At 37.4% G+C, this 27,267-nt stretch overlaps 1 protein-coding gene across 2 annotated transcripts; it reads right to left on the reverse strand.

Moving 5' to 3' along the window:
• Positions 1–294: 294 nt before the first annotated feature.
• Positions 295–27,220, reverse strand: UBE2V2 (ubiquitin conjugating enzyme E2 V2). Of its 2 annotated transcripts, none has more exons than XM_041473626.1 (4): positions 27,104–27,220; positions 10,276–10,421; positions 6,813–6,938; positions 295–1,152 (listed from the first exon to the last, which is right to left on the reverse strand). In XM_041473626.1, exons 1-4 carry the CDS (start codon positions 27,117–27,119, stop codon positions 1,006–1,008), a joined length of 435 nt encoding a protein of 144 aa, XP_041329560.1. In that variant the 5' UTR covers positions 27,120–27,220; the 3' UTR covers positions 295–1,005. The 2 variants fall into 2 exon arrangements, with proteins under 2 accessions (XP_041329560.1, XP_041329559.1); XM_041473625.1 differs by lacking the exon at positions 27,104–27,220 and adding an exon at positions 26,630–26,915.
• Positions 27,221–27,267: the final 47 nt, after the last annotated feature.

A 27,267-nucleotide genomic window follows, 5' to 3' on the forward strand; every position in this document is an offset into this window, starting at 1 on the left:
ATTTTGGGGTTGGTTTGGTGTTTGGGTTTTTTTGTTTTTGTTTTTTTTTAATATATTTATATACACACACACAGAATGCAAGTTTCTCTAAAGAAGTGATACTACAGATGACAGAACTTACTCCCCTGCAACATATGGAATATCTTGACCTCTCAAGTAAACTAAGCATACAAAAGTGATAAGAGCAAAAGGTGCACGTAACACCAGCAGCAATATTATGTTTTGCTTTCCACTACTTCTGCCAGTTACTGTACATATATTACATGACTATTATAGAAATGGCACAGCCTCAGACACTTTCCACATTTTATTTACATTTTAAGACTAACTTTAATCTCAATCACATATCCATACATTTCCTTTGTTTCACTAAAACTTAAATGCATGGTTTATTAGAACAAAGACTGTAAACAAATATTTGCCATGTCCAATACATGTAACACAGGAGCTGCTTAACAGAAATTAATCCCCCCATTTTATAAATACAGGTATCAAAACAATCCTGAACATACTTTGTGACACTACTAGTAGTCGGCACCCACACCCTTGCAAAATTAAACAAGATGAGCAACGGTATTCACTGTACCTGCTACCTTAAAACAAATTTAACTGCAGCTCTTTTACTAAGCAAGATGGATAAAGCATGCCATTTATATTTTGCCTTCTCCAGAAATTATTTTCAGTAACATATATTATTCCACAGCAATCTGACACTTTCTGTCATGCTTTCATCTTGTAAAACCTGAATTCCAATTATAGGCTATTTCAGGCTTAAATGACAGTGCCTCAGTAAGAGAAAAAAAATAATTGTGCTGCCTTTTTCTCCCATAGTGCCTGAAAACATATTGGGCATACATATATTATATATATTCTTACAAATGTCCAGGTCATGTATACCAGCTGAAATTTTTTAATGTGTGGGTGTTTGCATTGTGAGATTTAATCAAGACATTACATGAGTAGAAGGTTGTTGTTTTAAGACAGAAGTTTGAGAATCAGCTAAAATTAATTATTGTAAGTTTGTCCCTCTGGAGGTTGTGGAAGCTTCATATTTTCTTTGGACATCATTAGACGTCTTAGCTCTTGAAGTACAACTTTAATGCTATATGAATTTTGCCATTTTGCTAACACTGGTATGCTCCGTGCATCCACCTGGAAAAAGAAGAGAGAAATCTGATTTATGATTGAACACAAAATATCTACATAAATAACTGTTATTGACAGTTGCTCTAAGAAATAGTCTAAGCATTCCCTGACACCTTCTCTGTGGCATAAAGTCCCTGTGGTCCTAAAATATTTTAAGGAAAACAATTATATACTTACACACAGATATAGATTCTGCAATAAAATCCATGCAGGTGGACTCTTCCATCTGTGCTGCTACTTACATTAGTGTGAAGGAAAGGAGGACAGGAGGAGGACACCAGCAAACTGTTCACTGCAAAACTGGAGCTGCTATCTTGCAAAATTTATGGGGTTTTTTCAAATTACCTCCAAAAAAGAAACAAGGAATTACCTCCACTATGCTAATATATGCACCTGGTTGTTCCTCAGCTCTTTAAAAGACCTGCCACACCAGAGTCCATAGAATACCTTTCTAAAGGAGCAATTCCCTTATTATTTCTTTGCTACAAGTATTGTTGGTGATTTCTTTCCCACAGATATTACACGGTGCTTCCGATACCTCTAGAGGCACTACGTGTATTAAGAAATGTCTTGAAATACTGAAATAACTGATCTGTAATGCTCAGACATTTCTTGGTATCCTTCTCACAGTAAGTCATCTTACGGAGCCGTGAAGATTACTGTACATCACTTACCAACTGGAATAGGAACTGAAAGGAAAGGACATGGGACTTCTCCTATGCGTTTATAAAACCTGCGGGACAATTTACACAATTATATTATAATGGGGAGGTTTCCATAGGAAAGTCAGCAACTGAAAGTCATCCTGGGAATTGTTTTGGCAGCAGGTTAAGTCCCAACCCCTGCATGGAGGAACTTAAGAGCACAGAGGGGCCTACAGCCATGCAACTGCAAAGTAGGCCCTGGGGCAGGAATAGGGCTATTGCTTGCTACTGGATTCCTCTGGTAGAGTTGCAGCCCACATGGCTACAAGAGTGCTGGAAACCACTATTTTATTATTTAAGCAGCACAAAACATAAAAAAGTTTCTTATCCCATCTTAATTAGGGCAAGCTGAAAGAAAAAAAAAACCTGGAATCAGAAATAAGTATGTTAACACAGACGTTTTATTTCTAGATTATTTGAAGTGAGGCTATTTTCAGAACACCAGATGAGACTAAACCTTTTTGTAGGAGGAAACTGAGGCCAAGGTTTAACTACGTGCTGGCTTGGGTAGCAATACTACCCCAAGAAACTTCTGTTCCCTCTCTTGTTCCTTTAACAGTGCTACTGCCTATCAGCTCAGGTAAACCATGTACGGGGAAATATTTTCTGATCTGAACTGACAGAACCCACCCAGTTTAAAGCACCACCTTGGAAAGAAATCCCTAAGTAGGATCCTTGACCTTATTTACAGCTCAGCACTTACAAGCATTTCTTTTCACACAATGTTCTGCTCAGAGTTGGGAACCCCTTGAAGTCAGCAGAGTTGCCAAAAACAACTTGTATCATCAAGCTGCAGTACGAATGGCAGTCAGGTGACTTAATAATTATCGCAAACATTTGATAAAAAAGAAAAACACCATCAAAAGAAAAGCTCTACTACGCAGCAACGCCATGCCAGTTTAAAATACATGAGTGTATGAGCCAGTACAGAAAAAGGTTTTGAAAGTTAGCACTGGTGAAATCATCACTCTAATTCTTGTGATATTACTACTTTTTTAAAGGGGGATTTGGGTTAACATGGTAGATAGGAGGAAAAATGGCTGGAAAGGAAGTTGCTCTGGGACTACAGAAATAAACATCTATCTTCATTCTGGAAATTCTGTTTTCACACCATCTTCCTTCTCCATGCTTCTCCTCAATTTTGCCTTTGTTGGCTCCTTCAGATCTGAATGTTTGCCTCAATTACAGCACACAGCAGCCAGTCACCACTGCTGTTCAAATAATGCAGTTCTACAAAGACTGGAACATGAGAGCTGATCACTTAAGAGTAAGCTCCTCCTGCTTCTCTTTTTTCCTGGGAATTTGCAACAAAAAACCTCACAGACTGCAAACTCTGCTTTACCATTGCTATGAATGTTTTCTGACTAAAGACTGCTGCAACATGACATTTTTGTTGCTTGTTTATCTCAAGTCTCTTTTCTGCAAGTCACCAGCTTCTTTCATAACATCTTGCAGCAGTAAAGATTTTGGCTCAGGTTCTGTTTTCTGTCTTGCAGAACTGATTTCCAAGTTAGTGCACAATAAACTCACTTTATGAAGAACAATGATAAGACATCTAAGAGAGTGACACAAACTATGTTCAAGTCACACAAAAGCATTAGGTAACATTCAAATGATTCAAATGCACACCCTGGAACACAGAGGGAGACATTTCAAGGTCAGATAAAAGCTAATAAAGCTGCAAACTGCAATCTGAAGACTATTTTATTTAGACTCTTTTATGGGGGGGGGGGGGAACCCCACTGGGGAACCCTGAATAAGGGGGGGTACACCACTGTGGAACCCTGAATAATAGCAAGAGAAGCAATATATAAAATGCATTGTTTTTTTCTAAACAGTTGAAAATAAAACAAATTATTTTACACAATTATGCAAAGTATTCAGTGTTTACAATGTTCCAAGTAACTTCAACAAGTAGCAAATGTCTACAGCAAACATAGTCAAAGCAGTAACTGGGCAGCTTACAGATTTACAGCTGAAAGTCCCAAATGATTTAAAAGGAAACAAGTATTTCCAGCTGTAAATGGTATCTTAATGAACACAAGTGATTGCAAATCCTGCAAGACAGACTGCTGAGGAGCACTATCACAGATGCAAAAATGAGACAAACTCAGAAGAAAACGGGAGAACAAACAGCACATTAGAAGGCAACCTGTGTTTTATCAATATGGGATACATAAGTCTCCAAAGGAAAGACCGTGTAGCATCAGGAATAATAATCCACAGTTTTACAACAGTGATGCCATTAGCACATAAAAGCATTTTGTGCAGTTCTACACAAGTACTTGTACGAGTTTTTTTGACCTTAGTAATCTAATTCTATATAGAAATATTGCAGCTTCATAGGTAAACTAAAAGAAAAAAGGCACAAACTTTTTTCTTAACTTGCAGATAATAAAAGAAAGACAATTTAACAGGGTGCCTCAGAGCACCTAAGTCTTTTGAAATAAAATAGTCCTGAACTAGTTCTCTCCTTTCTGGCATTAAATTTATCAAACAGTGATTCCTGAAGATATGCTGCTGGCAGAAAGTTACTTATAAACTCCTCTCTCACAGAATAACCAAACAAAAATTAAGTTGTACCTGTAAGTATTGATAAATTCATTGCACACATGCCCTTTTCCTGCAAAGTGTAAAAGGATTTTTAAGTCAAGAAAGTTGAGAACCATTGCCTACAGGGCAGTATGAGAACAGTTTCCCTAGGTCCCTAGTAACTGCACTTATCCATCTTTCCCCTCCACCACTCACACTCTAACTCAACAGAAATTATTACCCTCTAAAACTCCCAGTGTGGGCCCTACTTTTCCACAGATGTTGACTGGCACACAAGCCTACCTTAACAACATTACAAATGTTTTGAGTACAATCTGCTAAGATAAAACAATTTCAGCTGCTGTTTGTCTCAGGTCTCTTTTCAGCAAGTCACAACTTCTTCCTGACTTCTATAAGCAATGTGACCAAAAGCTGACCACATGTCAAAACCCAGGGTGCCTGCAGAAGCACAGATAGTAGAAGAAGTCTGCAGATGAAACCCTGCCATTAATTCAAAGAATTCAAACCACTTATGATCTATTAAATGAAAGATGACCATAAAGTAGTAGAACAGCTTGGAAGAAACATGAAGCAGCTATCAGGAAGCAGCAATATTAACTGCTTCAGGATGCTGAACATGCCCCACTGTTTGTTTCACGGTTCCTCTAACGACCACAAAGTAAGATAAAATGCAGGACACTAGGACAATGGACACATTAAAAATTATATAATAAATGTGTTTTAAATTCATTACTTATGAAAATTCCTTTCATTAAAAATACTATTTATTCCTATTTAAACCCATTAAAAAAAGAAGTTATGCATTTGCATAGCAAATCCCTCATAAGATACACAAAATTATCTTTTGGGGCGAAAAATTAATGATGGTTTGATGTAAAGTTATTAACTTATTAAAATCAATTTTTCCTGTAGCAATGACTCAGTTTGAACAGTGCTTTTAAAATGACTAGGCAGATTTCCTGTCATAGTAGTCACCCTGCTCCTCAGCAAGCTGAGCGAATGTAGACTTTTCCAAAGAGAAGCTCAAACTTACTGGCTTCAGTAAACAAGAGCCTTCAGGCTCTGCTAGTCTAAGGTCCTGCTTCTGAAAACCAGCACTTATACCTTCAGGTATGCAGAGATTAAGCCATGACAGCATACTTCTTCACTGAATCACAGTAATACACGTTCCTATGAAACTAGGAAGAGGTATGAAAATCATCTTCCAAACATACTGTAAGCCGTTTTTGCTTCTCACAACTTCTCAATAAATACACACCCTTAGACAACAAGCCACAGCTGTGATAAAGGGCACGAGTCAATTTTCAGATAGCAATTTTAACAGGATCTTCAGGGAGAGTAAGATTGTTAGCTACATAAAAGTATTTTCAGAGTAATTTCAGATTATTTCTGAAGCATTTGTGCACTAGCTTTGGATGACCAACCAAAACACTACTCTACAACCTACAACAGCTCAAACCTGGGAACCTCCTCCCCTGCTACAATCATTGAGACACTTGAGCTTCACAGTTCAGTACCGTTAATTACAGAAATGCAAGTCTGTATTTCTTTTAAATCTCACAAATTATTTAAAATCCAAAGATGCTAATGCACCTTTAGGTATTACCTTAACCCAATTAATCTGCATTCAGTAGAGACAAATATGCCCACAAATGTGATTGTGTTTCCTGCTGATACAGGCACACAGCACTGCAAATGCAAGGCAGCTCACACTTCTTCTCTGAGCAAAGGGGCACCACAATTGCTCACAGTGTTTAAGTACCTGGTGAGTAACAAGCTTGTCTGAGCTGCTGCCACAGCAGATCTGTGAACTCATCCCACCCTAACTGCAGCATCAGTGAAAGCAACTTACTGCAAATTGACCTTTAAAATGCAAGTGATTACCAGCTATATCAAAAGGTCTTAAGACTGGTGTTCAGAATCACCTTGGATTTTAATAAATCCAGTATAAAGGAAACAAGAGTATAAATACACCAGTTCATTACAGGTGAGTTAATACATCCAGAGTGAGTCTCATCAGGAATAACCTCCATTTTTAATTAGTGGAAACATCAGAGAATCTGTAATATTCCTGCTACAATACGAAACTAATCCCCTTTTATAAGAGTATTATGAGGAAAATATCTACATAGAGCTTAAACACTTATTGTTTTCCTGTTCAAAACTAAAACCATCATTTAAAAGAAACAACTGTCTCAATATTATAAATAATGCTCGTCTCATTGGTAAGCCACAAAAAGCCACAAAGATTTAAAGTAGTAGGCCACCAAATTTCAATTTAAATCTGCATTTATATTATAAAAATGAAATAAAAAGCTCTGTGCAACATGCATATTCCTCACCTGATTTTCACAGAAATATTTTTTAGTGTAAATTAACAACATGGTTGATCTTACCATTTCAACTTACCATTCCATTGGAATTATTTATTCCATTCATATTAATTTTAGTTACAAATCTAACTGTAGGAGGTGCTTCTGGGTATTTAGGTCCACACTCTACTTTCAGACTGTATATTCTGTTTTCATAGTTTGTCTAGAAAGCAAAAAGACAGACTAATGCATTTTACTGAAAGCTAAATAGTAAGATTTTTTTTAAAACAAAGCAAAGGCAAAAGGAGTAACAATTATGAAATATTAAATAAATATAAATTCGTTAATATTGTGTACCAACTGAAGGTCTTGGATTACTGACTGATTTCCACTGTTTTGGCTGTATTGATTACTTCATGATTATGCAAAAATTACACTGCTTTTTGACTACACCATACACAAGTTTTAATACAATTCTGTTTTTAATTCACATTTGCTCTCATCCTTTCTATCCACCTGCATCCTCAAAACAACAGTGGCACAGTAGAGGACTAAGAGAAATCAATTAGCTTTAAGAAAATTACCGCCTTCCCCCATAATGAAATACCTAATACTGTAAAAAAACTGGAAATGGAGAAAGACAGAAATGCCAATAATTTAACAGTTAAGATATAACCAAAACCAAAATAAAAATATAACCTGCAAAAGAAACATATTCTGGAAGTAGTTAGCACTACAGTAAATATCTGAAATTTCTGCAGCTGAGAATCACTTGGTTTAGTGGAGGATTTATGAGCTTGGACAGTAAAGTGACTGCTAGTTTGCAGAGGTCATTCCAAAGTGACCATGGAACAGATAATTCTAAGCTCAAGTATACTTTGAGAAAGCCACATTAGAACTAGATATGATTCTATTTTATTTTAATCTTGTCAAGTAGGCCATGTCAAAGATCAGTGCTTTGCTGGTCACTGATGCACGTGCCTCTGTGTTCCAAAAGGAAGATGAACTCCATTTCTACACCTGCTTTTGCACTGGCACAACAGAAAGAGCCAACATGAACAAAAAAGCAGCAACATGCCTCTCAGCTTTCCAGAAATAGCATCTTTAACCTGTTCTGCATCAGTCAGCTGCCACTCTCCAAGCAGAAGTATCAACCACACAGCCAAGTATCAAACAACACTCTAGTCTGTGGTTAATTAAAATGCAGAGTGAAAACAGGAAGACTGAAGAACCCCAACTGTGTACCATAATTTTTGAGCAGACACAGAGAATGAACAGCAAGCGGGTCACAAAGAAACAACGAAAAATAAAAGGTTTTCTATTAATCTTTCCTATTATTGTGAATGTAATTAGGCACTGGACAAGGTTGCCCAGGGAGGCTGTGGATACTTCAACCCTGGAAGTGTTCAAAGCCAGATCAGATGAGCTGTTGAGCAATCTGGTCTAGTGGGAGGTGACCCTGCCCATGGCACAGCATGTTGGGACATCTTAAGGATCATAAGGATCGTTAAGGTCCCTTCCAACCCTTAACATTCTTATTCTATGATTAAAAACTAAAGGCCAGATAGAAGTCATCTTATCCTGCTACAGGTAACATAGCTGCTACCACAGCAAGAAAACACAGTAACTAAAATTCTCATTATTCATTCAGCCAGAACAATTTACTTCCCCAGAGAGGGATGCTGTCAGTTACAGTGAAAATAGGCCAAAACGTATGCAATTCTGCTCACAACTCTGGAAAATCCCAAGAACAGCACTCATTCTCATTCCTATATCCAGGTGGCTTCTCAATTTTGCTCAATTTATCAAGCCATTGTTTTACTGCAAGCCAGGCATCCCTGGCCAGCTTCCCAAAAAAACTAAAATCCCATTTTCTGTAAGTCAGAAAAATATTTCCGTTAATCCAAAACAAATCTTACCCTCCTCTCTTGCAGCTGGGTCACCTTTCAAATGAAGCAATAAAAAAACTGATACGCAATTTTTTTTTTTTTGCATGACTGTATAGAAGCCACATAAGAGAAGAACTTCATGGACAATATTAGCAACTTTCTCCATGTTTTGCCTAACTGTACCATCTACTTAACTCAGCCAATTCCAAAAAACACTCATCTTCTACAGGCCCTGAAATTAGATATGCAATTCTTCTCAAGGTGCTGTAACTGGTTTGGGAGCTGGTGGCTTCCACTTTCTACAGTCACTACATATTGCAAGTCATTCTATCTGCAAGGCTTCATGTCCCTGACATGGCACAAGATATATTATTTGCATGCACTCTTTATCATAAAGAAAATAAACTCACAGAACTACAAACTGACCAGGACTAAAAGTGTATCCCAAGCTGGGTTGAATACTTTTACTCTTTTTTTAAAACACATGGGACCTTCTATAACAGTATTATAAAGTATAGCACTTTACACATCATAATCTCTTTTCAAAGATGTGTAGTAGTCTACCTTAGGTTGAACAAGAAAGCAGTCACAGGCAGTTCTGGAGGGGTTTTGGAGAGCCAGGGATACCCTATGACAGCTAGGTCAAAATTTTCAAGTTTTTATCCCAACACATTAGGCTACAAACTTTCCTCAAAATGGAGTCAAATACTGATTCCACAGAATATCCAAAGCATACAGTCATTATGATTATATATTAAATCTGCCCTCTCCCAGCTGCGCCCAAATCTTAGGAGCTCAGCAAGGTCATTCAGGTGTTCAAAGCAGCCTACTGCAAGTGGCAAAGGACTTCCAAAAGAAGCTTGAATTACACTGAATCTGTCTCTGGAACTCTGCTACTTTGGAAGGCATTCTTTTCACTGAGGCAGAGCTCAGCTCATTCCATAAGCCCTGCAGTACCAAGAGACACATAAGATAGTTCTTCTCACTCTAGCAGTGAAAGCCATGTGCTATCTGAGGGCTACTTAGATATACTCATCTAAAGGTCTCAGCTACACACTGATCTTTTGCATCATATTGTAACTTAGAAGAAAGCGTGCAGTAATTCAACTAAAGTCCACTCATATCTGATATGGCTGATACACACAAGAGGTGATTACTTCTCTTGCAAGTTGTATCAGTCTAAATGACACTCTACAGAACTTCAGAGGTCAGAAGGATTAAAGGTGATTAGAAGCTGCTAGTCTTTAGGTATGATTCAACTGACATTCTAACACTGTTATACTGAAAGACTGTTCTATAGAACTTGTAGAAGTTGAAAATACATTGCCAGTTTGCTACAAAATTGAAATTATCAGGAGCGTGACAAAATGGGAAAGACCTGTTTATTGTACTATCAGTCTACACTTATGTTCAATAACAGTGGAAATGTAGAATTAATATACTCATAACTGAGTAAAATACGTCTCAGATCACAACTGGCTTTTACAGACAGCTGCAGAAACAGGGGAGGCTAGCCTGAAATACTTACATGCCAGAAAATGAGGAATTATACATTATTTCTACAATTTCATACACTGAATTTTAACTAGTCCTTTACACTGTAGAATAGTAACTTTTGCATTTTGTATTGCCTAAAAACTTAATAAAAATGTTTTATTTCATCACACTTACCCTTGGTGGCCCAATAATCATTCCTGTCCATCTGGTGAGTGTCATATCTTCATCATCTTCAAGGCCCCAGCTTACTGTACCATCACCTACTCCCTTCTGCCCTTCTTCAAGTTCTTCCAACAAGCGAAAATTACGAGGTACTTTAACTAGAGAAAATGGAATAATGCAATTAATACTGCTGACATTAAGGAAAAGGTAACAACTTTGTTACTTTTATATGTTACACACTGCCAACTGCTCAATGTATTTTCCCAGTCAAGCAAATATTGCCTGCACAAATTTATTTAGCAATTCTAATTGCTTTGAAGCAACTAACTGCTTCACTGGAAGTTAATTACTACCAAGTAATACCAATACAAACCATAAAACAGAAAATAGGAGAGCTCTCTTTAGCCTAAGACAGCATAGTTCAGATTCTCTTTCCCAAGCACAGAACTGTTTAGATCCAGTACATTTCAAAATCAATTGACTGTCTGTCAAGTTCTAATCAACCAGAATTCACATTAAATCAATATGGCAAATTTACTCCAAAACATAATTAAAGAATGTAACATTTAACACAGATTATCCTAATAAATGTCAACTGAAGACTGAAATATTTTCACTTGATTTCACTTGTTTTTTAAAAAAAACCCACAAAAGACTAATATCTGAAAGCAAATTGAAAATCAAGTCTTTTTTAATCTAGTGATTAATACTGTCACTTGCCAGAGGAGAAAAAAAAAATAAGCACAGAAGCATTGATTAAATTGTTAGAGATAAAGACATATTCACAACAGAATACAAAGATTAACTGCCTTTAGAGAGCACCAACTAACAGTCACTAACCAAACTATAATTACAGGATTTTTATTATTATTCATGAAAAAAGGCAGATTTTTATAGTTATTAAACAGGATACTCAATTGCTTTACAGCATCAGCTAAAATGGTACTTTTCAGCACTGAGAGAAGAAAGGTAATTAACACTTGTGCATGCAATCATGGAATGCTTTTATTTTCAAATAAAATATGCACAATGATGTAGTAACAATATTATAATATCATAAAACTTCCACTTAGCTATAGCTGCTTATAGTTACTTATTTTTTGTTATAGCTTCTTCCAACTATAGTATTATCCATTATTTTCACTAGAGATCCTTTCCTGTACTGTAAGAATCCAGGTGCTCCATAAAACTAAAAATTAAGACTGAGTACACACAATGTTATTATCAAGTTTGAAAAAGATTAAGGTTGAAGACAACTGTTTTGCATATGAGTTATTCAGTTTTGCATACACTGTGATTTCATTACTAGGGTAATGTAAAACCCTTGTCTGCAGTCCAAGCAGTCTCAATGCAAGAAATCAAGAGCTTTAATGTACTATATTATTTTTTAGTCAGATAATTGATGCAGATATATGGACCAGTATAGATACACGTACCTTTTAGCAACTCTTCAAATAGCTTATCTTGCAGAACCATAACTTCTCTTAAACAGTGTTTGAAACTTTTTTTTAATAACACAGACTAGGGAGAGGCTTCTAAAAATTGCACAAACTATTGTCTCCAAGTTCTCCAAATTCCCAGGGAAAAGCATTATGGGTATAGTATCAGGACGCTGGAAGGAAATTAAGTCATTCATGTACGGCCTCACCTTCCATCCTGCCTTAGTGCTGCCACTCATCTGAGCCCTTACAGGGCTACATCAGTTTGCTAACTGAGCAGAAAGTGATACATTTTGGCCAGTCTTCTCACAGCTTAACAAACAGCCCAGCCAGCACGTGTACTGAAAGCACCAGCAGAGTACATCAAGAAGCAGATTATACCTCAATTTTTTGACATAGATCCTTTTAAAAACCTCCACTGAAACACATTTTCCCATCCTCTGGTCCCATTCTGATTTGTGATAAACATTAAATGTTTACATTTACATATCTAATTCCGACTAGAGATGAGAACTGACAATCACACTTCAACCACAAAGTTTTTACTCCACGTTCATACACATTCTGAGTTGAGTCTGCCAAACCAGAATGATAAACTTCTACTTTGCATCACATGACTGAATAGATTCTGATTGGTATGTGCAGTCTCAAATAAAATTAAAAAAAAACCACAACAACCTTCACCTACAAACCCCGTGTACTTAGCATTCACACATTACTTTAGGCTTCCCCAGAAGCTTAAATCCACCTTTCCTCAGAACCCCTGCTCAGACTGCAGAACTTCTGAGTCACAGTTTAGCTCTTTAAAAAGAACATAAAAGACGGTACCAAACAGGATTTAAGCTTATTTCTGATTACGTGCTATCACCTTTCAGCTTAGACTGGATGACCCAGCTGCTCACTGTCCTCATGTTCCATGCCTTCTCCCAGAATTCTGTTGCTCTTGCACTAACCAGGCTCCTCTATTAGCCAAATTGTCACACTAATTTTGCAGAAAAGCTGTTTTTCCTTCAGGCAAAAATCAAATCCAACCAGTTAATCAACTGAATTGACTCAGAAAAAAAGAACAACAAATGCCACAGCTGACTGCTGTGGTTCTCAGTGCCTTCCTTTGCAAAATCATGGGTGTGAAGATAAAGGAGTTTTTTTGTGACAAAAAGCCACTGCACTGACTCAGCTGTATCATAAAATTGTACCCAACACATTAAATTGTAGGAGATGACACTTACTAGAAAATAACAAGCCCTTATGATGAACTGACCGGTGTTCATCACATTTTTTCCATCCTATCTGTGTTCACTGGTTCCCATAACTGCCCACGGGGACCAGTGAAGGACTTGGGAAAACTCCAGAACATCTCCAGAAAATAATTTAGATCTGCTCTGAAAAGAGACAAAAACATCTGAGAGCAAGAGCCAGGCTCTTGACACTAACATTCTTATCACTGCTAGAACTAAGCAGCAAAACACTGTTCTGAAGTTAAAAATAAAAGCACCATGTGTTAAAGAAAAAAAAACAAAAAAAAACCCACAACAATAAACCCAACATACATGCACACAAAACCCTGTCAATAACAATAAAACTCTCCCCACCAAAACACACTAAACTGCTTCTATGTCCCTGGCATATATGATTAATATTTTATCATCAATACTTCAAACTTTAATAAAGTAATTACTGAATGTTTTCCTACAAAACTATTATTTCTAGATTTCTGATAAGTGACACAGAATAACTTAAAAATTAACACAGTGGATTTTAAAAAACAAACAAGCAACATTTAAAAAAAAACTCCCTTACTATTATTTATAATTACAGACTTCAAACTTACAGCAAAATTAAATGGAATTAAATACTGTTTTAAGCATCCGCTTCTGTCCTTTTGCACACTATTGTACTCTATATGCTTGCTTTGATCATGCTATAACCTTTACACAAAAAAAAAAAATTTACCTAGCCTGAAGAATGGAACACACACACAAGACTGTGCTGTCTTCACAGTAAAAAACAATTATAACTTCTGTCTAGAAATCCAGTCAAGGATTATCTGGATTTTCCAGAAATTAAGTTTGCTCCTAGTATAAACAAAAAGTAAAAAAATTCTTCTTCTCACTATTTCATGCATTTCAGAAGGCAGTTTTATCTCTAATCCAGACAATGCAATTCATCAAATATTTGCTAAAAACTTTGAAATATTCCTGACTGAATTTGAGTAAGAATTGTTATTTCATTTACAGAATTAGGACAATGAAACATTTCTCTTCTCATGTGCAGCTCATCAGCAGTATGAAATTGCAGAAACCAGCACCATTGTTCAGCTGATTACCAGACCTCAGGTGTTCTCCCCAGTGCCACTTGCTCAGGGGACCTCTAAGCAGCTTCAGACAGGTTGGTTTTACTCTTTGTAACAGGCACTCCTCAGCTAAAACCTCACACTTTCAAGTGAAAGGGATTAAAACTGTCGATTTTAACACTGGTAGAGCTACAGGCAAGTTAAATTCCCCTCAGCAGGTTGTGATTTACAGCTCAATACAACACTGCATCCAGCACAGCTCTTTGCAATGATGGACTACGGCTCTGCACGTGAAAACACAGATGGTTTCACCCAGATCAAGAAAACAAAAAGCAAAACCTTTCTTCACTTTATCTGAAAAGATCAACTCACTGTGGATTTTACTTACAAATAGCCTCCTGACACCCCTGCCCAAATCTGTCACAGGAACTGCCAAACAACTTCTACCAAATTCTCACAAACAGTTCAACTAAATATATTTCACTTAAACAAACAAAACATCACTTATCCTTACATATACTAATAGTTTTTAATTTAAAAATTGAATCATTATACTGGACTACAGAAATTCGTGAAATTATCAGTGAATTGACTGATTTACTGAAGAATCCAGGTGCTGGAATTAGAAGGGAATGAAAGAAGACTCAGTAAACAAAGTCCATAATTTAAGCATGAGGATCTACTTTCATATATATGTAGCTACTTCAGACATTACGTTCTAAATCACCAAGTTAATAGAAACAAAAAACACACTTCCACAAAGGATGAGTCAAGAAAAAAGTTATAGCTATGCTTTGATCCAGAATCTGCATAACCTGGAACAATAATCAGTAAAGAAAATAAAAAGGAATCTTCAGTGTCCATTAGTAGTACCACCAACTTTCACTAGAATAACAAATGAGAATTGCCAGGATGGACCTGCTCTTGCTAGACAGAGTTCCACAGCTGGTAATGTCAGATCACTCAGTGATACAGTGATTTAATCACCAGCATCAAGACAGAACACACAACTGCACTTATGTGCACTTACGTCAGATTTGACACACCTCACTGGATATGTTAAATCACATTTTTAAACAATTCACATGGACACACTCCTGCAAATAGAGCTGGCAGTCCAAGCTCCTCACACATCAAATGATTCTTTGCTGTGTAACAGGCAAGAGTGGCATAACCTACCCACTGCTCTTGTCCCTGCAGGTTACAAAAGCAAACCATAACCCAAATTTTTAATAGACTGGCTCAGAGCCTAAAGTGTGAAGTTTTCTGTTAGACCCAAAACTATGTTTTTTAGAATAACTGTCCATAACAATATCCATACCAACATTCAGTTTCTCTTCAAATCTCCCTCAGTTCTTGACTTCAATCACTCCTGAAGTTACATCAGTACCAGGACTATTTTACTATAATTAAACCAGCACACCCTATACTACCAATACTCCAATTTGTTTGTTTGCTCTACAGACAAATCCTAATATGCACACAGGAACAAGTTATATCAAAAAATCCTACATTAACACAGTCAGATACTGTCAGGGATGTTATTCTTCCTGATTGAGATAGCTATGTCAGGGAGTCTGTAATATAAATAATTTTGAATTTTTGAGTTAGCTCTTGCCCACTGACTTCCAGCAACACAGAAACTGAAAAGTATGTTCAGCTTGGTAACAAAGAGAAAAACCTCTCAAACCCCATTTATCAGCTTCAGGCTCGCAGCAAAGTAAGCATTTCCTAAGGACAGAGAAAGAGGGGAAGGATGTCAGTCTTGCAAATTTCAAGCCATAAAAAAATTTCTCCTGGGGCAGGGAGAGGAAATAAAAAAACACAAAGAGAAACACAGAGAAAACAACTTGTTCCTTTTGGTCTCTGAGCAATTCATCTTGCTCTGGACAAAATGAAGAAAAAACCTGAAATGCTGTACTAACAACAACAGTCCACACACCCACAAAAAGAACATAAAACAACCAAAACCTTAAATAGGCCCTGAAATGCCAATACATTAAAAACAAAACACACAAACAAGCAAAAAATTAAGGAGAGAGAGGAAAGAGGGCCAGGGCTTATGAAATACTAAGATATTCTATTCTGGCTGCAGAAGATATTCCTCTGAAAAAAGCTTTTTTTTTTTTTTTTTGCTTTTTTTTTTGGTAATCTTGATGTGTATTCTTCTTTGCCAGTTACCACACTCACACCACATACTTTTCAGCCTAGTAAATATTCTGAAAATACACACAAGACAAGCCCTACTATCACAAACCTACTATCAGGAAGTATTGCCAGGTGTACCCTAATGATATTGCAGGTATCTGAGGTTGATCACAGTAACCAAGCTCCAAAACCCTGAAATATTTCTAGTAACTTGCCTAATTAGTACAACAACCAAGCTGGACATGATAGTTTTGTCTACAATAGAACTCCATTGCTGGCATTAGTAGGGGAATGCAGCAATTCACTAATGGACTTTGTTATTCTTGTTGCTCTTGTTTTAAAATCAAGTATGGTACTACACACATAGTAAAATCACTGTTTCCAATGACCAAGACAACATGATTCCTACTCAAGGTAAATTGACATTGTTGGAAATTGCTTTCCAAGAAAGTTTCAATATATTTCAGTAAAATTCAAATTCATAATTCTTTATATGTCATATTCATAAAGTTGAATTTACTCTACGCTATTTTTCTCTACTTTGCTCCAGCAAGTATGTCCCAAAGCAATGAAACTCAAGCAATGGAATATTCTGCATTAACAGCTTTGAGTTCAAATTGGGAAAGTCCTATACTATGTTAACCTAAATAGTGACACCAAGGTATCTAACAGCAATAGGTGGCCCATGCACATTGATCAGGATGAGGAATAAGGCACTAAACAAGCCTGAACCTCACAGAGCTGTTAGCAATATCAGTTTAGGTAAGTCTTAAGGATTTTGCAGATCTAACTATGCTTCCGTATGGAAATTTTCTAGGAATAGAAAGAAGTTCAAGAAGAAAATCAGATGAAAATTCATTTCCACATAGAAAGAAACTATTTATCCCAAAAGAAAGAAACAAGACAACTAACTTGAAGAATTAATAAGCGACGAGTAGAAGGTAAGACTCCACAACTCAAGTAAGGAGATGTACATCAATGAACACCACAGAGCAAATAAAGCAAATGGCCATTTATTCACTGTGTTCAATACTCACTGTAACTCAGAGCCAGTTTTGCTACAATACTGAACAGGTATGAAGTGGTAAGAACTAAATGGGTTATTGCACTTCTTTGCAGGATTAAAACTGTGTGTATATATATATATACATGGAGATATATAAGATATATGGATATATTTATATAAAATACTACGTAGGAGCCCTGTAACTGGTAAACCTCTTTTCCTTTTATAATATTTGGAATTAAACATGTTGAAAGCACACAGGTTGGAAGATTTCAAAGAAGAGGTGCAATTCTAGCAACGACACTGAAGCTAATCTATGCATTTCATCAGGTTTTGGGTTTTGTTTTTTTTTTTCATATAACGAAATGTCAGTTGCTGAGAAACATTTCCCAGCATGAGGCAATAAAGAGCCACAGCAGTGTGAAAGCTATAACCCTTTATCTTAAAACCTAATTTTTGGTTAAAGCTAAGTAAAGTCATATTTGTTTTCAGAATTCTATTGGTGCAAATTCCTATTTATTTCACCTAAGTGAAATCCTACATTTGCTAGTATCTTAATAGCCACAGTCCAAACTTAAGTTAGACTGCATGAAAATAACTTCCATAGGAATTTCATTTTTATTTGAGTCCAGCCATAGTCTAAACATTCTAAATATGGCTTATATTAAGAAGGCAGCAAATGAGAAACTGTTAATAGAGCAGAAGTCTTTGTTATTTACTGCAACTCAGCATTCAGATTTTGGTGGAAGGAAAAAGGGCTGGAGAGGTACAGAGATTATTTCTTTAGGGCAGGGCACTAACACTAGTTGAAGTGTTAGTGCCCAAAACAATAAAGACAACAGATTTATTAAAGCAGGGTTTTTTCAACTGGTTTCTCATTTCATATGCATACTCATAACATTAAGACACTATCAACTATCTACTAGTGATAATAATTAAAAATTATAACTTATACACAGAATGACATTTTCAGTGCTAGCTTTAGTTTCACTGGGGTGGGAAGAAATTAATTTCTAGACAGCTAGCCATTAGTAACTGGATTGGCAGACACATACCTGATTTACAAACAAGTTACAATTGTTTAAACCACAGATCTTGATGCTGGAGTGAGAGATCTCAGCATATCAAAACTGCAAAAGCAACATCAATTTATTCAATATTTTTCAGTTGCTCATGGTTTCATGCTAAGAATGATGACACCTCAAACTTGAATTCTTCAGCAGAGTGCATATTCCAAATACAGAACTTCTTCAGGAAAGGTTTGTACAATTTAAGGTTTTAATTATGTTTTAAAGTGTGAGAAATTACTTGCAAAACATACAACAACAAACCTCACCAAACAAACAAACAAACCTTACCAAGGCATCACATAAATCTTCCCTTATTTTATCTTGCCTCCTGAGTAACCAGAAGGAAGTGAGTCAACTCCTTGTAGTAATTTTGATTTCTACCAGTTCTGTTCCATAATCCATTGGATTATTTACTGAAAGCAGCCCTGTGGACAGGACTCTTCCAGTGATGATCAGCATCCCCCAGGAAAACACATCATATCTGTTTAGTTTTTATTCACTTCTAACCATACTCACAGCCTCTCCTCTTTCCCTGCTCCCCACTGCCACCCCTTTCCCCTTATGCACCTTTTCCAGAGGAGGAGCAGATGGAGGTGCGGCTGCCATTAACTACCTGATTCATCAGAGCTACTCCAACCTCTGACCCTGGAGGAGCCAATCTCTCAAAAATTCCATCAAGTTGTTCCCACTCTCCACCATCTCTCCTTACCAAGGCTCATGCCTCACTGAAAAGCTCCATTCCGCAACTCCTGCAGCCCAACTTCCAAATGCACTCTCCATCCCCCTGATTTGTTATGGAACCACAATATCCTACACATCATAAAGTTGCACAAGGCACAACAGTAAATAGGAACAAGAGTCATCATATGCACACCAGCAAGAAGCACAGAGTAGTCAAGACTGGATATGTGCACACACAGAATACAGTCCAGACCTGAGAGCAACTCCAGCTGAACTCACCTTTCTTAGCTAGGATGCAACATCATTCTGTCTTGACACCTTCATGCAAATAGACCATCTTGAGTACTGCTGCTGGCATGGAATGACTAATGCTGCTCAAAAAAATTACACTAATGAAGAAGCTTGCTTCACTACAGATACAAATGTTGTTAAGACTACATAACAGAGAAGGCATAAGCAAGCTCTTGGCAAAAACAAAGAGGAGGAAAAAAAAAGGAAAAAACCTCCAACCTTCAGAAAGATTCACAATTTTTTAAGTAATTAAGATATCTCAACCAAACAAACTTTTTTAATAAGTTACCACAACATCAGAAAACTATAGCATCAATCCCACTAAACTGGACTGCAGCCCAAAAGAAAACTGGTGTAAATTGCTTGAAAGTAATTTTACAAATTTGCACCAATATTAGTGGGATTTCTTTATCAGTCCATATTATATCTAAGTGCATTTTTTTGTTATAAACAAGACCACTGTTAGCTCAGACACTACATGATCAGTGATGCCTCAGACTATAAGAAAAATCATACAGGTACTAAACAGTTAAGTCACTAAATAACTCATCAATTGACATCCAGGTGAAGGGTGGAAATGCACAAAGCTGACTACAGGTTTAAAACTTAACTCTTTATAGGCAACCACTGAATGAAACACATGACATATTAAATAATTCAACCACCTTCCCATATGTTTTAGTGTATGAAATGATAGATAATGAAAAGTGACATGTTGTGACGCTTAGCAAATTGAGAATTACTATTTCAATTCTGTACGAAACAATGTAGGGCAGGAAGCCAGCAAACAGGAGTTAGAAAAGAGATCTGTCACTTCAAAAACCACCAGCAATATTAACTGATTTAATAGTCTAAGGAATCAAGATTTTACCAGGCAAAAAAAAATCTTTCCAATTTCTACCCCCAGAAGTTAAAAACTAATTCCCAAACTTGCTTAGTAATTACTCCATTATTAAAAACACAAAGCTAAATAACAGCAGAAAAAATTAATGGAAGTTAAAATGGCTCATTTTTGAAACTTTCATTTTAAACATGACATTGCGTTGGCAGAGAGAAAAAAATATTTGAAACACATACTTCTTAAGTTACCTTTTAAGTTACAATGACATAGAAACTTTTTTTTTCCCCCATATAAAGGGACAGGAGGAGAAGGAGACTACAGGAACCCAGCAGAGCCCAATATCTCCTCACGAAACAGCTTTCCCAGGGTCTGCTTTAAAAGTTAAGAATACAATGTGTGACCCAGATAACATGAGTAGCATCAAGGATTTAGTCTAGCAAAGCTGTAAAGCTGTCTTAAACGGGTTACAAGTTATTGATTAGCAAACAGTTGTTCTAACATTTGCATGAAGGTCCTTTCCAACATGACTCAGCACCTATCCACAGTGCAAAACATAAAGATCCTTTATCTATGTAAAACAAATTATGTTATTCTTTCAGTTATACACATAAGCAAACACTTATGGATATAATCAGCACATGTGCCAATCACCACATATTTAGTAAAAAGAACTGCAATTAAATTATTTCCCTACATTCTTTTTGAGAGTCATAGAAAAAAGAACGTAGGGAAATAACAGCATATAGAAAATAGCATCTAGAAAATAGCTATTTTCTATATGCTGTGGTATTCAAAAGTTCAAATTATTTAATATTTAAATGATCACACATTCCATTTCAGTGACAAGAAAGAAAACTTGCAATTCCTTCTCTGGAAAAGTTCTAAGTTACATGAATAAAACTGGACATTTTACTGCGAATATACTGAATAAAGGACACTCCTTTTACATGTATTGGGCAAAATGTTTTGATTTACTCAAGCAAATTAAAAACACACTTGACTATCCAGTTTATGAATAGTCACAAATACAATGAAGGGAGCTGATTTTTTTTCTTTATGCTATTAAACACATTTATTGCAAGAATTTATAAAAAGAGCATACTGAATCTATAATTCTTCTGACTATTTTTAAAATCTAGTTGAAGCATCTCATCCTTCTGAAATAAAGACTGTAGAGCTCTAAGTGTTGAAGATTCCATTCCTTCCAAAATGCTAACTAGGAAATGGTTTAGAGTCACAGACTTAAATCATCACACATTTTTGAAAAGGCTCTAAACCAGAAGCTCATGTTATTCAGAATCAGTCTGACAGCTTCACAAGTTTCTGCACTGATTCAATTCAAAATATTGTTTGAATTATATGTCATTAGTGTATTCCAAATGACAAATATAAATAAAAACATTCTTTGGGCAGGACAGCATATAGTAAAACCCTTCCAAATACTTAAATCAAGGCTACTTTGAACCCTTTCCCAACAGCACTTTCTTGTCTTTCCACAGTCTGTGCTGAGACTCCCACAGGATAACTGAGACAACAAGGCAACAAAACCTAACAGGAGTAGCTGAAGCTGATTAGTACTTTACATTAAGTTTCAGTCAAGATGAAATATGAGCTACAGTACAGATAAAAATAATTAATAGTAGATATACTAAAATAGCAGATAATACTAAAAAATAACAGATAGAAGAGATAATAGTAGATAAAAAGAGTAGGGACAGAGAGACAAAAGGTCTGTTAACAAAAAGAGGCTGAACAGCTTCACAGCATGTATTTAACACTGCCTCTGGAAAACCTTCCATAAGGCAAAACACAAATACTAACAAATACATATGTAATTCAATTCCACCAACTATTCATAAGACTTGGAAATCTAATGCTTACATGAGAAGCCTTCCCATGCATGCTTAGATATGTAGTACGGACCATCTGCCTCCAACTGCTGAAAGGCATATCCTCCTGAAATTCTGTGTTGTACCTTTATCCAGGCTAAAATTTTCCAGGATTGTACAGAACAGTTTAGATAATGGGCTTCAATACTATGTCTGATAACATCCTTGAATTTCCAACAAGCTCTTAAACAAATAGAAGATTACAAAGTAGGCCACTTTTTCATTGCAGAGGTAAGTTGCTTTGCTGCAAGAACACTCTTACACAGCTACACAGTGGCAGAAAGACATAAGTAGGTTTGTATTTAAAGACAGAGTTATAAAATACCAGGAACAAAGGAAAATTATACAGGCAAAGCTCTGAGAAGAAACAGGGTATCTTGCCTATATATGCCCCAAAGTTGGAAAGAACTGATGGTCTATATATAGTTTTAAAGCAATTTGTAATCTAAACTTTTCTCAACGCAGCTGAAATTATTTGTGGTTTGTCAAGTTGTTTTTAATCAGGCAGAACAATCGCAATTGCAATTCCTTGTGCATAGGACAGGATGGAAAAAATGCTCCATACAGAATACTTGCTGCCTCATGGAACACAATATTTTACTTCTTTTGTTTTGTTTGATTACTTGCAGCTTCAAGAAGTCTGTGCTTACAGAGCTAACACTGTAAACCCACAGAACAAACTTTGAGGACTCTAGAACTCTAAAAAGCTCTTAAACTGACTTATTGGACCAGTTCTGGATAGATGAACAATGTGGCAGAGGCATAAAAGAGAAAATGGGAGGGTGTAACACACCCCTCAAGGTAAAGGGGTAAACACAACCCTCAAGGTTTTTATCCCACAGTGGATAAAAACCACAATTATTTCCTTGACAAGAAAAAAAAAAAAAAGGAAATGAACATTCAACAGGTCAGACAAAAAGAGAAGCCTACCTGTGCATTTTTCTAGACATGAAGTTTAAATTATATCACATCTCCTACATGAACAAAGTGGTCTTTAAATTGTTGCTTCTTCAACTCATTTATGAATACATCCCTTTATTACTCCTCTGAATATCTCTTAATATCTAGGTGTCCCACACTCAGGGTACAAATTTTTACCCTACTAAGCACAGAACAGACAGACATCAGCTTAATTTAGAACTAAAAAAAGATTTTCAAGGCGTTTAAGAGAAAGTGTTGCAAAGTATCTCACATAGAGTATCTTGCAACTGTGTATTTTAAGAGATGAATAAAAAACCCCAACTTCCAAAGCGAAATAAACTAAAACCACCACCAAAAGCCCAGCCATTAGGAATGGCACAGTCAGTCCTTGCTTCACGGCTCAGGGAGCCTAGAACGCACTCAAGACCACTTCCAGCCCTTCACTTTTAATCCCTTCTTCCTTACTGCTGTAGTCATGCACGCTCAGAACTGCTTCCACAACCACCAAATGTTTGCAAACAGAAGTAAAAAACAAAGTTATGAAAATAAGTCACTGACGCGCATTGAGCCATTTCTACTCACAGAATCAATCATCTATAAAATCAAAGGGAAGCACGTTTTTGCATGGGCAAATTAGGTTACACAATGAAGCCATTTCACCCTTATAGAGTAGAATGAGTGGAAATTAAAAGTATGGATTTTACAGAAAAAAATATTTCACAGGGATCTAGCCGTGTACCTTCAAACACACTTTCAAAAGAGGTTGCTCAAGACTACATACTAGAAGTAAATCAGGAATCTCATACAATTTTGACTGCAGATCAGTCAATTTTTCTTCCCTGAGCATCCAGTTTCAGCAAGCCAAGGGGAATTTTCATTAACTCAGCCCTATCCACCCTCCCCCAAGCTACTGAAGCTCTCAGTTGAAGAGGAAGGAGGCAAAAGCATTAGTAGCCCATAGTTACAGCACCATATTTGACACTGCTGCCTTAATTCTCGTATTTTCCCACATAAATTCTAACCACTTTGTGACACCCTCAGTGCCTTTAAGGAACATTAACATATATATATATATATATATATGTATGTGCGTGTGTGTGTATAACCCTATATACGGTATATAATACTATATTATTTATCATAGGCAATATAATACTAAGTGAAACCCAAATTATCAAAATGCAGAAATTCACTCCTGAATTAACTCCTTGTAATGATGTTTTTTATATGCTTTTCTCGAGACACACAAGAGATGTTTAAATGGTATGCCTTAGTGAAATATTTCTTTTAACTCGAAGCTGTATTTTCAATGTATTTTCAAACAGACTAACAGAATGAATCTCCAGCTAAGCAATATGAAACTGGATGATTATATATTATATAGCTGCTCTCTTCTCTAGAAAACTGACTTGTTTAACCCCAGACCTCCAGCAGTACCCAGGCAAATAACCTAGATCAAGCTTCAAGCAGAAGGAGTTGCAATATCAGATCAAACTTCAGCTTACAAATATCCATTTCTAGCACATGCAGTATCTAAATGCAAAATTTACTCATTGCAGGTGATTTTAGAAAACTGGTTAAGATACTTATCAAACAGCAATTTAGCACTGATATATACAATTTCTTTGGCATACATTAAAGAACAGTTATTTTCAAACTAAATTCTCTGCTGTTAAATGCACATAATTTGTTACATGATTGTTCACAGAATTAGCGAGCCCAGGAAAGGAACTTCTGGGATAAAAGTAAGACAGTTGATCTTAGTAAAAGTTTTGATGTTGACTTCCTTGGGGTTAAAATTTCATTCCTTGACTTCATGCAGTCAAAACTTTTTTTTTTCCTGAAATAAATAATTATGAAGTTGAACTTTATAGCAAGACCAGACTAAAATAACAAAGCTAGGTAGGTTTAAACCTTAAGTCTGTAACAAAGTTAAGTCTATAGCAAATCATTCCCTCCCCTCCTCCACAAATTATTATAACACAACTTCCAGGCAAGAGCAGTTCTGGGTGAAGTCTGAATTTTTCACACTATGTGGAAAGCATAAAACAAAACCCCCACCACCTCATGTGTGTACCAATAAAAAGTCTCAGTATTTTCTCCACAAGGATATGTTGTTTTAGAAGCTCTGACTAATTTTCCCAGCAGTTTTGTTGATGATTCAGCCTGCTTGCTGCATTTTACTACAACAAATTAGTTTAATTTAATTTCTTCAACAAGACATACACGCAGTACTGACCCTTTACATTGTTTGGAGCAGTCACACATATTAGGAGTTTCCTACATCTCCTGCTTTTTATGAACTTTAAGTGTGGCTGTATTTCTGAGTCAAAAACAACCCCCACTGAGTAACTGTATATAAGAGATTTTTAAAACAACTCTTGTAAGACTGCAAAGAACACTTATGGCAGTGAAACCATCGAAGTTCAGTGAAACATTTATTCTTATAGGGCTGAAGTAGAAAGAAAATAGACTTTCTCACTACAAAAAAATTTTGTAACCGATATTCTGCACTAGCCAGGTTGAATGCCAAATGCCAGTACCCAATACATGACCTAAACCAACTTTGCTTCCTAGTGTATTACAGGAAATCTCCAGTGACAGCCTAGATGAAGTCTTTCAATGTTGCTCTGTAAAAAAAAACCTTTTAAATTTAGACAACAGGAAAAAAAGTAAAAAAGAATCCTAACACAATAAAATGCAGTAATTCCCAGATGAGCAAATACTTGGGTTTCTCTCAATATATCCACTCTAGCTCAGTTTATCATAGGCAATAGCTATCTTTTTGGACTGCTCTTCCACATAGTTGCAAAAGTTACTTTATCAAATTCCACTCTGAAAATCCCACATACCCAAACGTATAACCAACTGGAGATGACTCTCCTTCCTCTAAAAAAAACAGCAAAACCTGCCCAAGCTCTTCTCACAGGATCAACAGCAAGGTACCAAGACCAGTTTAAATATACAGATGTTTCTTACATTTTGTTATAGTCCCAATTCTCCAATGATCCAGTGGACAAAGGATCAGCAACAGAAATAAATTAGTGGCCAACATTTACTTGCCGCTGAAATCAAGTCATTCCCCTATCCTGAGGTCCATCGTAATCCCATTTATAAAGTCCCAGAGATGAGAGAAGAGGAAACAAGCCCCTGAAGACTTCAGGTTTTAGCACTGAGGGAAAGGTCTTTTCGTATTTCAAGCCTCTTGCGGAATGAAACTAACAGTCAAATTGTGCTTCTACATTTAGCACTCGAAGCAGTATTCTTGTCCCTTTCTTTGCCACCACTTTCCACAACGTTCTGCCACACCAGTGCTCTGCACATGGTGTGCTGGTTACTGAGACGGGCTTCCTGGGATGTAACACTGCAAGGGCAGCTCTTTGCCCTTAAATCTGGCTATGAGAGACCCTTCAGCTCCAATGGATATCACAGGGAAGAGAGCTCCACTCCTCCTTCCCACCATGCTACAGTCACCACCAAAGTGAAGCACCTTTGTCCCAAAACACAGCACAGGCCTAAGCCCTTCCCCCCCCCCCCCCCCGAATAAAGAGGGGACACAGGCAATCCTTTTATTTTAGACACCACTATACCACGTCTTCTATCTTCACCCAGCAGTACACTGGGACAAATCTTCAGCACAAATCTTTCTTTCCTGCAGCATTTTTACCGGGCTAACAACATCTCCTCCCTTCCCCTGGGACACCAGCATCTATCCATTCATCGCTGCCTCTTGGCGGGTCAATTCTCCCCTCCCCCGGCACGCGGAGCCCTGTCTCCCATCACGCACCCCCAGGCCGGGCTCTCACAAGGATGTCGCTGCCCCACGGACGGAAGGGATGAGGCCCGGGCATAAGTGAATTAGGAGGAATTTCTTCTCATTAGACATTGGAAGGGGCTGCCCAGGGAGGCGGTGGAGTCACCATCCCTGGAGGTGCTTCAGGAAAGACTGGACGTGGCACTCGGTGCTGCGGTCTAATCGACAAGGTGGTGCTCGGTCACAGGTCGGCCTCGATGATCTCAGAGGTCTCTTCCAACCTAACTGAACCTGGGTTTCTGTGATAACCTGTCCCGGCGCCCCTGCAGCTTCCCTTTTCCCCTGTCAGAAGACAATTCCTCCCCACCCGGGTCTCTCCCATCGGAGAGAGCTGGTCCCCCCCATCCCGGAGAAAGGAGACCCGCCCCGGGCCCTTGCGGGGGCGTCCCCCCCAGCAGGAGCCCAGCGCGCCGCTCTCCCGGGCCCACCGAGCCCCCCCTCACAGACCTGTGGATCCGGCCATCTTGTCCGAGCCCCCCCCACACCGCTCCGGGCCCGCACGCCACGCGCGTCACTTCCCCTTGGAGCGGCTCCGTCACTTCCCGCCAGGAAAGACGAGGCGCAGCCCTGGAGCGCGGGAACGCGCGGAGCTGGGCGGGGCCCGGGCCAGG

This window comes from Pyrgilauda ruficollis, unplaced genomic scaffold, assembly GCF_017590135.1.
Source record: "Pyrgilauda ruficollis isolate IOZ18807 unplaced genomic scaffold, ASM1759013v1 scaffold30, whole genome shotgun sequence".
NCBI lineage: Eukaryota > Metazoa > Chordata > Aves > Passeriformes > Passeridae > Pyrgilauda > Pyrgilauda ruficollis.